This window comes from Acomys russatus, chromosome 4 (assembly GCF_903995435.1).
Source record: "Acomys russatus chromosome 4, mAcoRus1.1, whole genome shotgun sequence".
In the NCBI taxonomy this organism is placed as follows: Eukaryota; Metazoa; Chordata; class Mammalia; order Rodentia; family Muridae; genus Acomys; species Acomys russatus.
In genome coordinates, this window is record NC_067140.1 from 11,150,345 (window position 1) to 11,162,927 (window position 12,583).

The window sequence follows — 12,583 nt, forward strand, 5'->3', positions numbered from 1 at the left end:
TTTGGGTCTCCTTTCTGTGTGACTGCCTTGCTTTCCCTAAAGCTCATACCCTTGCACCAACTTACCTGGGCCCTGTGCTCAGGAATGTAGTAATGTGTCCTCTGAGACATTTCACAATAGAACTTGAAGGCCCTACATTCCTAAATTGTGAGGCTTTGCATTTTAATTGGCAGCTATATCATACAGAATAAGTCTACCCTTCAGAACATATATTTGTAATTAGCCATGATAGAAATGAAACTGTCACCTTCAGCCTTTTATTCTGCCCACTGACCCACAGAGTCTGCTTATTTTAAACAACATTGTCTAAACTGAAGGGGCTAGCCAGAATCACCAATTTGCCTCTGATTTCTCTTGTTGGTGTCTCCATAGATGGATGCCATGGAGACAGATGTCTTATCCAAAATTTTCAGGGAAGAAATTTATAAAGCTCAAGAACCACCATCTACAATAATTCTACATTTTTGCTCCTCTGTCCCTTTTCTCTTGGATACACTCAACAGCAGTTAGATTCCACAGCGCTACTATTTTTAGTGAAAATCACCCTGTATATGTCTTTTACTACTTACTCTCTTAACCCAGTTCAATTATTCAAATACGACCAGTGCCACTGACAGATGAGAAAACTGAAACCCTAGGGGTCTGAAATTCTTAATAGTAAAACTAGGATTCAAACTTTTTCATTGTCCTTTTATTTCCCTTTCTTCGCCATTCATTTCTTTATTTTCCTTGCAAAGTCTTTTTTCTTAAGCCCAATGATACCACAAAACCAGCTACAAAAATAAAAGCATGGGGCTTGTGCACATATTTGAAGATGGTGTGGTCAAGGAGAAAAATATTTGTAAGAATCAGAATACGAGGAAATCTGCTTTGAAACAGTCTCTCATAGAAATGGCTGCAAAAATAAGCCTGGATTAATGTTAATAGCAAAATACATGTTAATATGTAAGAGGAAAATTTTCATGGGGTCTTACTCCTAGAAAAAGAACTTGAGGCAACTAATGACTGTTGGGAGATGGAGAATTGGCCTTTCCCAGGGAAGAGGCCCTCAATGGTTAAACTATACAAAGTGGTCAACACATGAAACCATATCCACACAACAAAAACTGATTTGGCAGGTTGTATTTATAAATTCATGAATACATGTACAATCAGTTTGAGTGTAGGGAGGCATGGGAGGAGCTGGAGGGAGAAAAGAGAAGAAGGAAGGTTATGTAGTTCTGTTTCAATTAAAAATATTCCCAGAACATTGTTGGGTCATTCAACCCACAAGTTGTTTGCAAACAGTTATCAATGACTACCTCCTTTTTTTTTTTACATCTTTCATCTCCTCTTCCATGAACATTATTTTACAACTACTTGTTGACATGCCCATGTCCTTTTTAAGCTATAAACTTCTCAAAAGAAAGGCACTTTTTACCAATTATTCAGGACTTAGCTCTGCAAGTCACACAAAGAAATTACTCGGTAAATAGTGTCTTCTCTATGTGACAGCAATGCTGAACTCATGAATTCTCAATGACATTGCCTACCATGACCTGCACAATGATAATGCCAGTCACCATGACAACCTGGACAAGTTTCACCCCTAGATGAAGCACAACAGGCAATTTACAGTTGCTGAGATAAGGAGAATTAGTTTTCTCCGGGGATGAGCCCTGATCAGTTGTCCAATCACAAGGTGATCAGCCCTAAACATTTCTATATACCAGTAACACTAAATGAACTCAACAGTATTCATTAATACTCTCTCTCTCTCTCTCTCTCTCACACACACACACACACCAATAATAACAGCAAAGAAGTATTAAATTTGAGAGAGGGAGATGGAAAGAGTTGGAGAGGGCAGAGGGAAGGTTAAGAAATGAGATAGACACATAGTACTCATGTATGAAATCCTCAAAAAATAAAAAGGAAAGAAATTCCTTAGCACGTGCTTTTGAATGAAAGCCTACCCTCCAAAGCTGTTCTGAAATGTCAGTGCTATGACTCCTCCATTTTATAGATGAGAAACAGAACCGAAGATGGAGTTAAAAGACTTCTCTAACTCATGGCCAAAGGTTGGGCAAAGCAGAGGGAGTCTTGTGGAAAGTGTGGGGAAGGATAGAAGGAGCCGAAGGTGACAGGAGCTCCAAAAGAAGACCAATAGAGCCAACTAATGAGGGCCCAGAGGGGCTTGTGGAGACTGAAGCATCAACCAAGGACCATGCATAGACTGGTTCTCAGTCCCCTAGATAGATGTAGTCAATGGGCAGCCCGGTCTTCATTTGTGTCCCCCAGTAAGGAATGGGGTCTGTCTCTGACATGGACTCTGTTGCCTGCTTTTTGATCACCCTGCCCTTGGTGAGGTTGTCTCACCAGGTCACGGGGGAAGAAGATGTGCTTGGTCCTGATGCGACTTGATGTGGTAGGTGGGTTCGTATGGAAGCTTCCCTTTTCTGAGGAGTAAAGGAGGAGGGATAGGGGAAAAGGGAGGGAGTGTGGGACCAGGAGGAGAGGACGGAGGGGGGTAAGATTGGGATGTAAAGTGAATTAAAAGAAAGACTTTTCTAAAACCTCAGAGCCAGAATGTCCAGGGCTCTTTTCTGCTCAGCTCCATCATCTATTTCATAATATCTTGCTAAATACCTCCAAGCCCAACCAGACAAGTAGGTAATAAGTGGGAAAGCACTTCAGAAGAGATAAAGCATTACACACAAACAAGATGGAATCATTATCATCAGCAGGAGCATTGCAGGGCTTAACTAAAGCACTTCCTTCCATTAAAAACACTCTGCTGAAATATCGAGAAAGGCATTTCCAGTGTATGAATCCACAATTTTATCTTTGCTAAAGGTCCTGCCTGCAAGATTAAGTCTCACTTTGAAGACGCATGCTGTGGATAGAATTTTCAGAAGTAAATCTGCCTCTGTCCTGGACGCAATGCCAAGCATCACTATGGCTGAGTGTTTGGGACCCTGGCAGTTTAATGGTGTTGTGTCAACAAAAGGGTATTGCTATGGTCTTGTATGGGATATACTTGGAACTCTCTCAGGTAGGGCTGTATAGGAACGAGCCAATGGTCTTTAGGCCAGCACAAACAGCAAATGTCTATGAAGAAGATTGTCTAAGGAAAGATTCTTTAGAGTATGCCTAATCAACAAGCCAGAAAGGACTTACCCTAACTGGCTGTACACAAAGTGCTCATAGGCTATGAAGAGAGTATGCTCCAAGAGAAAGAAGACACAGAAAACACTCTAGTCCACTTGTCTCTAGTGGCCAAACTACAGATAAGCCGATGGGAGTGTCACACATTGTGCTTTCTGAGGAGACTTAGGGAGATTGACAGGCTCCACCTGTATTAGAGGGAAAACTCAGAGAAAGAAGAGCGTGGAAGAAATCACAGAATGATGCAGTCATAGTAATGGCTTATGGCAATGCCATGGGGAGTTTGGGAGCCAGGTGGCTTTGCCAAACCTGTGATGACTACTGTATACCCCACGGGGCTATTGGATACAGTTGGAAAGGCAACATGAAACAGAAAGTCCTGAAAAGGACAGTCCACAAGCCTCTAATCTGGGTGACTAAGTCTTTCCTTCTAGAAAGGGAATCTGAATAGTTTACCACATGGGAGCATTCTCTCTGCCCACACTTCAGTCACTCCTCTCCAGCAGCAGACAGCCTACACATTTCCCTTTGCTATCTTTGTAACATTCAAATGCATCTGTAGAGTAGAAACATTCAGAATCATAGCCAGATGTTTCTAAGCTTCAAGGCATCATTAATACCTGGTTGGTATGGATGCTTATGTTTAGGTGTAAACTTAAAAGTACAGAGTAAACATCTTTTCCTATCTTTGAAGGAAAAATAGTCACTTGTAATTTCCCTGATTAAAGTGACAACTCTGACTTATAGATTGGCTCTGTTTGGTATTCATGACTGATATGGTTCGACTCTAATCCAATAGAGTAAACAAAAGAGCATCCTTCAATGGCACTCCCTCCCCAAATCTATCTGTACACATGGTCTAGCCCATTGCATTTGTATCTATCTCACTGTGACAGCATTCATTAATTTCATGCATTTGTAATTGTGACATGCAACTTTCAATACAATGTTTCTAGCCTGAATTCAATACTAAACTACAAAAACCACAGTGACCTAAAAGCCCACCATTAACATATGCCAAAACAAATAAAAACAGATATTTACCAACTTACGCTGACTGGATTAATAGAACTCAATAGAGATAAAGCAAGCATGGAGGGATCTCCACCACAGATACCCACTCATAAAGATGCTTGGATTGCTCTGTATACTGAGCTAGTTGTAGGGTAATGAAAAATGGATAACAAACAGCCACTGTATAGTAGGAGATGGGCATGCAGCTGTTCCAAGCACCGTAAGACCTAAGAAGATAATGAGTGAGTTAACAGGTGTGTGAATGAGAGATGGGCGTCATAAAGATGTGAGCCTACTCTGTGGACATGATCTGTGGAAACTGGAGAAGGCCACAATATGAGAAGGATGAGCCTTGTTAAGTATGTTAGAAACTTTCTAGGCACACTAGGCTGTGGTATCTAGGAAGAGCACTGTCTAGGGACAAAGGCACAATACAATCGAAGAACCACACCCATCTGAATGCTGAAGTGTCAGGAGAGCTCTCTTAAAGTCATCACACAAAATGCTAATCCAGGATGTTTTCCTCTATGCAAATTCCAAGCCAGGGAGGGTTTGGTATCATAGGATTATAATTCCTTCTACTCTTGAGGTTGAACAGGATGACTGTGTTGCCAAATGCAGCTTTAGCAACTTTGTGTGATCCTGAGTTAAAATTAAGAAAAAGTGAAAAGGAAGAATGGAGGTACTCCATGGTAAAACCTTTGCCTAGTTTGTGTGAGGCCTGGGGTTCCATGGTCAGCGTTCTTCACCCCAAGTCCAGAGCAGGCTGCATTTTTAAAGAGACCGGTTCTCTGGGTCAGGGCCTATGAGTCAGCAATGAAAGTAATGATATTGTCTTGCCTACAAACTAATGCCTCGGAGGAGACCAGTCTCCTTCAGGGTGGTTTGGCTTTAGATTGCAATTATGCCCTGGCTGCTTGCTTGTCAACATGTTCTCTGTCAGCTCTGGGTAATTAGTATTGATTGTCTTGAATGGCTTTCCTCTATCCCTAGTTTTTTCTTTGTCTTAATTCAAAGGGACTGATGAATTACAGAAAATGATTTTTTTTTTTTAGTATTTCTCGATATAATCATTTGTAAATGCCTCCTTAAATATACTGTGGCACTGATACCTGATTTGTAACAGGTGGAGTGTGGACAGACATAGGCATATTAGAGGACAGCCTGGCCTCTTACATCTTGGGTAAGGCCCTACCAAGACCTAGGTATTTCACAAACAGTTTTCCATTAACTCTTTACCAGTTACAAAACCACGTTTGACATATCAGGAAGCCAACAGATAAATGAAGTCATGTGTCTAGGTCACAGAGATGCAAACACAGGAGCAAAAGGCTGCCTTAGAAATAAAAAGTAAGCAAAGTATAGGGTTGTAATAATAATAATAAAAAAATAGTGCCACTTTTCATTTTAACTTCAGCTGTTACGTTGTTTGATTTTTTTGTCTTGTCCATTTAATTTACATACGGTTATAGAGGATCGCTGTGTGTAACCAGGGGTACAGGGATCACAGAGGTTACCCTCCTGAAACAGAGACTTGCTTAAGATGCATATTCCCCTGCCCTTCATACAAAGTTAGTGCAGTGGGAGTGCAGAGAAGGGGGTAGGGCTCATAAAGGTTCAGAGAATCAGGGAAGACTTTCTGGAGGGGGCAGCATTTGATCCAGACCTTGCCAAAAAAACAAAACAAAACAAAACAAAAAAACACGTAGCACTTGGACTCATGGTAATTGGGGAGATGGGAAATATATAAGAAAAACCCAGCAGCCCCACACAGTGCCTGAGACAGGCCAGCCAGGTGAACGTCTCTCACCTCTGTGACAAAGCACAGGTACAAGATAACTGCTTTGGCTTAAATTCTTAGTGATTTTTTAAAAAAAGACTTTCTTGACTAAAATGCCTCTGTTCAGAATAATTACTGTGCCTATCACATACTCTGAGGTAAATTAACCTGTGGACACATGCTAGCTCTTAATATCCTATCCAAAGGCAAACAGTGAGCAGCTAAAGTTGCTGAGAACTGCTTTAATATAGAAAGGCAAACATGAACCCCACAGAGCATTAACGTCAGCCCAGAATGGAATAAGAACTTCCATTTATAAAATATCCACTAATTTTGATTATCTTTTGCTACTACATATATACTTTGTTATTATGCCGGGAAGTCATTGTCACGTTACCATCGTGGAAAAAAAAAAAAAAAAAAAAAAAGGACAGAGGCACATAGTGGTCCCATGATTGTTTAAGATGAACACTGATAGGGAAGGCATGTCAGAATTCTGATCTAGGTCTGACATTCAAACCTATCATTTCTCTCTGTCTGTCTGTCTGTCTGTCTGTCTGTCGTCTGTCTGTCTGTCTCTCTCTCTCTCTTTCTCTCTCTCTCTCTCTCTCTCTCTCTCTCTCTCTGTGTGTGTGTGTGTGTGTGTGTGTGTGTGTGTGTGTGTTATCCTAAATTCTTTTGTGTCCTGGGTCTCCAGATTCACAGTTCTGACTGTACTGTTACCTTCCTGATCACAAACAGTTTGGACCAATCTCACACCAACCCCTTGGCTAGCTCTGACAACAACCTCGTGTGCTCCGTTGACTATCTTCATGGGCCTTCTAGGTAGATGGACTTGCACTTGAATCCTGGGCAAAGGCTCCCCAAGCACTGACCTAGCCATTCCATCTCCCCAAGAATGGGAGCTTGGTAAGGAGAACAGGTAGAGTTTGGAGTTCATGTGGATCTGAATTCAAATTTAGGCCCTACTGCTTTGCTTTGTGTCTGTGGGTTATAAACAGGTCTTCAAACCTGAGTCCTGACGTCTAAATAAAGCTGACACGATGGCTGATACCTGACGAGGCTTGTTCTAAACATTAGGTGAGCCTCACACACAGTAGGGACCAATTGGAAGTCCCTTTCATTTCCGCCCTTTGACAGTTGGTAATGAGCTCAAAATTCACCTTTTCATGGTCAATACCAAGGGTAGTATATTGCACATAGTAGCACCTCAAAAAGAGGATCGATCTCTTCCTCCCCTGCTCTCAGAAGTCTAGGACAGGGATTGGCAAGCTATGGCCCGTTTCTCAGTGCTTTGGTTCCTGTGTTCAGTGGGTTCTATGGGAACAGAGCTGAACCCATTCATGTACACAATGTTTATTATTGTTCGCAGACATCAAAGAGAAAGCTAAAAATTTTACTATCTGGTCCCTTCTAGAAATTGCTTAAGGACCTTGGTTTTATGTATGTTATCATTTGTTTGTTTATTGGTTTATATTCTTGTTCGGATGCCATTAAGCTTTATTTTTTTTTTAAATTTAAATTTATTTCAAAAAACATATTAACTTTACATCCCAATCGTAACCCTCTCCCTCGTTTCCTCCTGGTCCCACCCTCTCTCCCTCATCAGGACCGCCTGCATCCTCTTCCTCTGTGGCACTGTAAGGCACACCCACCAGAGGGAAATGATCAAAGTGCAGGCAACAGAGTCCATGGCAGAGACAGACCCTGCTCCCATTAATATGGGGACCCATTATGGAGACAGAGTTACCTATTGGCTACATCTGAGTGAGGGGCCTAGCTCCTCTCCGTGCATGGTCTTTGTTTGGTGCATCAGTCTCTGCAAGGAGGATGCTTAATTCTCATTCAGAAGGGACAAATAGAATAGACACTGGAAACGGTTGAAGAGAGAGAACAGGATGGGAGCATGCCATAGATGTCCTCTGAGAGACTCCACCCAGCAGGGGATTGAAGCAGAAGCTGAGTCTCACAGCCAAACTTTGGGCAGAGCACATGGAGTCCCTGTAGAGTAATAGGAGGTCCACAAGAAGACCAACAGAGTAAGTTATCTTTTAAATACGGGTGAGTACTTGAAGGATGCTTTGCTTTGAGGATAGAGAAGGTCCTCTATTTCTCACACTCCGTGTATTACTGTGTGTCTTTGTTTTAGTTATTTTTGTCTTAGCTTTTATTCATCCCATTTTCTATGATATATGCTGCTTCCTTTCCCTCCTACTAAACATTTCAATATAAATGAATGTGTTGCTATTTTTGTCCTTATTCCTAAATTTCTAATGCCTTGACAAGAGCCTGGCACAAAGTAGGCACCCCATTATTTGTTGAGTGCATTAGTATTGGTTTCACTGCAAAGACTGGTTAGGCGAACCATGCCAGAGGCTATGTTTTTATAGATTATCTGGGGGACTTTAGGGAGAATGTGTTCTAGACTTCTAGGTGGTGAATATTATATTTTTTCTTTTATTTGTTATGGAGGGGACAACTGGGCTTCTGGCTTATTTATTGCTAAAGTGTGGTTATGAACACAATTCAGCAAAGGGCATTGCCATGGTGCGGGTTCTAATTCAGGACATTACTCAGGTACCAGATGCTACATCTGCCACAAATTCTTCCTGATGCTGAGGTTGCCGGTCTGTTCCCAGAGGAACGAGGGCTGAAGGCTTCCATCTACGTGGTTCTAACCTACCACTTAGAATAAGGCTTCATATGAGGGAACATGGAGACTATCATGGTCTGTCTTCCACTCTTTCCTGATATTTTCTTAATTTCTATTTTATTAATGTGTGTGTAAGAGCAGATGTGTGCATACTATAACACGCATACAGAATTCAGAGGACAACTTCAGGAGTGGGTTCACTCTTTCCCCTCTGGGTTCTGGTGACTCATCATCTTGGGTTTTCAGGCTCGCTTTCTCCTAGTGAGCCATCTTGCTCAGCCATTTCCTTTCTGTTCTTTTTCTTCCACCTTCATGCCTTTTCAGTGCAATGGTCACTTCCAGGCTGATCTTCGGTTCAAACACCTTGTCTCCAGGCCTCCCTTTTTCCATAGCTTCCATAGCTTTCCAGCTTCTTCAGCCTCTTCCATGCCCATTCACCCCGTAACTCAGACAAGTGGAATGCCCTGGCTGTCCCCTCGCCTTCTCTCTCTGTCCTCAGCACCATCTGCTATGGATTTTCAACTCTCCTCCTGTAGCAATATCTCCTCTTCCCTCCCATCTGCCTCTGCTTTGCCATCCTGAACGCCCCTCCTGGCGCCCCTGCCTGTGGATTGTTAAGCATGGTCAGTTCAGGAGCTTTGGCCCTTCATTCTCTGTTTACTTCTATTCTTTCCCTAGTTTTAATGGTCCCACCCCATATTCTCCTGTGCCATCCTCAGAGTAAGGTTCCAAATATATCCCTCCTACTTACATTCTATTTCTGTATTCCCAAGGTTGCCTGGGCATTTTTACTTGGGAACTCTACCAGCTTCCTCAGATTAACATATCTATAGTCATATTTATCATCTTTGCTCCCAACCATCTCTCTCTTCCCCAGATGTTTCTCTTGCAAATGCAATCCACTCTCCATTCCGTTCATTGCTGAGTGACCTTAGAATGACTTGACTACAAACTGCACTTTGATGAGGACCTAGTAAGCTAATGTACACGGAAAGTACATGATACATGCTAGTAGTTTCTCCAACTTGGGATGATTAGGTGTCCTTTATCTGTTCCGGCTCTTTTGGTACTCAAGTGGCTCATCTCTGGTGTGTATTTTCTGGAGACTGGGTATGAAAAGGTGGTGTTCTAAAGAAAACTGAACTACCTATGGCATATCTCTGGACAGCAGAATATGGCAGAGACTTCTCTACAGTGAAATACTGTATAGGATATACAGCAGAGGCTTTGGGTTTGATGGATATAAACATCACTGAAGAAACGTCACATCCCATGCATACACATATGCTTCTCAGAAGGAGCATGAGTTTCATGACCTAGGCCTCGTGGAGTTTCATGTTCTAGGAAATATTACATAGAACTTCATGTTCATACCAGTGCAAAGACCTTTGTTCATAACTGCACTCGAACTACAAGCATTTGAATACTTGTGTCCAGTGCTTCTTCCTGCTCTTCTTTGATTGTGTGACAGGTTCTGGCACAGCGTGGCATGTAGAGTCCATGCCTAGACATGCTGTGTAGACTGGATAACCCACAGATGGAGCAAGATACAGAGAATTTACGCCATGTATTATACGTCCACACCCACTGTGGGATAGCGATTCCGTAAGAACCCTTGTAAGAGCAGCAGGAGCTCCCAGGGGGCCATCATTACTGTCATAAACCCATCATCTCTCTGAAAGGAAGTAGGAAGAAAACTAATACTTCAGGAGCAGAAACAGTTAACCAACACATCTCAATCTCTCTTCAAGGTAACTTTATGAATCAAGTATAACGTCCCTTCCTTATTCAGAAAAAATGATCCTCAGCATCTAGAAACATTCTTAAACTGTACAGCAACTGGGGTAAGACTTGAACAGAGAACTGCATGACTCCAAAAGATCCTTCTTATTCTACCATGACAGCTGCATTGTGCCATCTTTGCAAATGCTATTCAGATCAATCAGAATGTTTATTTCTCCAGCACTGGGAAAATCTACTTCCAAATCACTGGGAGGTACACCTATCTGCATTAATGAGCTTATACTCAACTTAGCGTCCCTACACTATGTGCATATGCACAATTTTCAACTCATCTTTTGTTATTTGTTTCATACTGATCTCTCAGGCAAGAGCACCCTAAGGGTGAGGCTTGTTATTTCTCTATCTACTCTAACAGGAACATAGGGCACACACTCCATGCATTTCCCCCATCTACTCTAACAGGAACATAGGGCACACACTCAATGCATTTCCCCCATCTACGCTAACAGGAACATAGTGCACACACTCAGTGCATGCTCGCTGCATGAGTGAACAGGTGAGGTGAATGTTCTAGGGCCTTCACTATGATGGAGAACATCTCCCTGTATGAACGATGTGGTGGTATCATCTTCTGTGCTCACAGCTTGGCACTAACTGAGCACAGTGGATGGGGGGAGCCACTTTCTGGCTCTATCTTCACATGTGGATGTTTCAGCAGAGGCCATTGAGAAGCAGGTTTTTCTCACAAAGCTGTGTTTGACAAGGGTGAGAGAAGACCTAGACTGGAGGCAACACTGTTTATTAATAGCCAGGCATTCTGGGTTTTGCTCCTATTCTTATGCAAGCCAAATATATAATGGGTTCTCATATTTCTCTCTGAACCTCATTTTCTAAATCTGGAAATGCATGCTGGGAATATGGGAGTGTTTTAGGGCTTTTCCAGATTTTGCAGCAACGATCTATTCTATAAAGTTTCTCACCTTTACCCTCATGTTTTGAAAAACTCTGGTCTAGTAACAAAATCACCTTTATTTAGTAAGTGTAAAAAGTTGGTAAGCCAGCAGCCAGCATTAATGTGAATAAAATTTACCAGCGGAGTGACAGAACTAATGTTAAATGCCAAGCAGGGAATTTCAGCTTAAAGCCAAGACCTTGGATGTTTCTGTCATTGTGGAGGCTCGGATGGGATAAAGTCAGGGCTCCCTGTCATCTTCCTGGTACAGGAGAAAGAGCCAATGGACTCATTTTTATCTCTTGAGTCCCCAAGATTACTTCTTCCCTGAAGAGGTACAAAGTGACCCAGAAGTCCCTGAGATCTGTGATTCTGCCTTACCTTCCCCTTCGGCTGGAACTGAGGCGCTGCTAGTTAGAAATGGACAGTCGTGAAAGAGAACTAACTCCACACACCTTCACAGGTATGAGGGAAATCAGGTGACAGAAACAGGGTAGACATAAACAATGACAGTGCATTTTCCCAACGGAAAGGCATCCATACAAAAACGAAAACGAAAACAAAACAAAACAAAACAAAACAAAACAAAACAAAAAACAACCTTCTGGGCTGCAGAAGACTAGACAAAAGTGGGTCTAAGAAGCCAACAGACAATCAACCGGTTGGTACAGAAGGAAATGCATGCTACAGGCTCCCTTATGGGGCACGAAGCAGCTAACACCGGCTCGGTACTTACAGGTAATAGGAGTAGGAATAAGCATTTCTTCTGTGTATTGATGGGCAGTCAGATGAAGGAAATGTCCAAAAGGGGGGAAAAAGAAAAGACAAACAAAGAAGAATTAGGTTTACGTGAACTCATGATTCTTAGAAATGCACATCGTTTTAGTAACCCTGCGCTCAAGGAGATGGTGTCTTCTTAAACACCAGCACTATTCATGGCAGAGGAAGTGAGAGAGGCTCTGACAGAGAGTCTCCTCGCCTCATGCAGAGGAAGCCAAGTCTCAGGCTGGCTGTTTGCAATGTTTGAAAGTTCTTCCTATGGACAGCGCAGACAGACCTCCTTAAAACTGAGGGCTTTTGAAGGTCTTAGGGAAGTTTTCCCGTGGAATCCTAGACTAGACTACTAAACTTCCACCTTCCAGTGTTCCCAGGACCCAAGCAACAGCACAGACCTAGTAGCACCTTTCATCTTCCCAGGAAAGATCACCTCCAAATCTGTCCTGTAAGAGGTCCCACCAAAAGCAGGGAAACATCTGCCCAGAACCCTGGACAGCTCCACATTTCCAGGCTCACG

General features: G+C 42.4%; 1 protein-coding gene across 1 annotated transcript in view; it reads right to left on the bottom strand.

The window, feature by feature from the left end:
• Ptprt (protein tyrosine phosphatase receptor type T) overlaps positions 1 to 12,583 on the bottom strand; it is a 1,134,114-nt gene that overhangs the window by 132,957 nt on the left and 988,574 nt on the right. Inside the window, exon 15 of the mRNA XM_051143721.1 lies at positions 12,026 to 12,055. Coding sequence (XP_050999678.1) covers positions 12,026 to 12,055 — 30 coding nt within the window. The remainder of the gene's footprint in view (positions 1 to 12,025; positions 12,056 to 12,583) is intronic.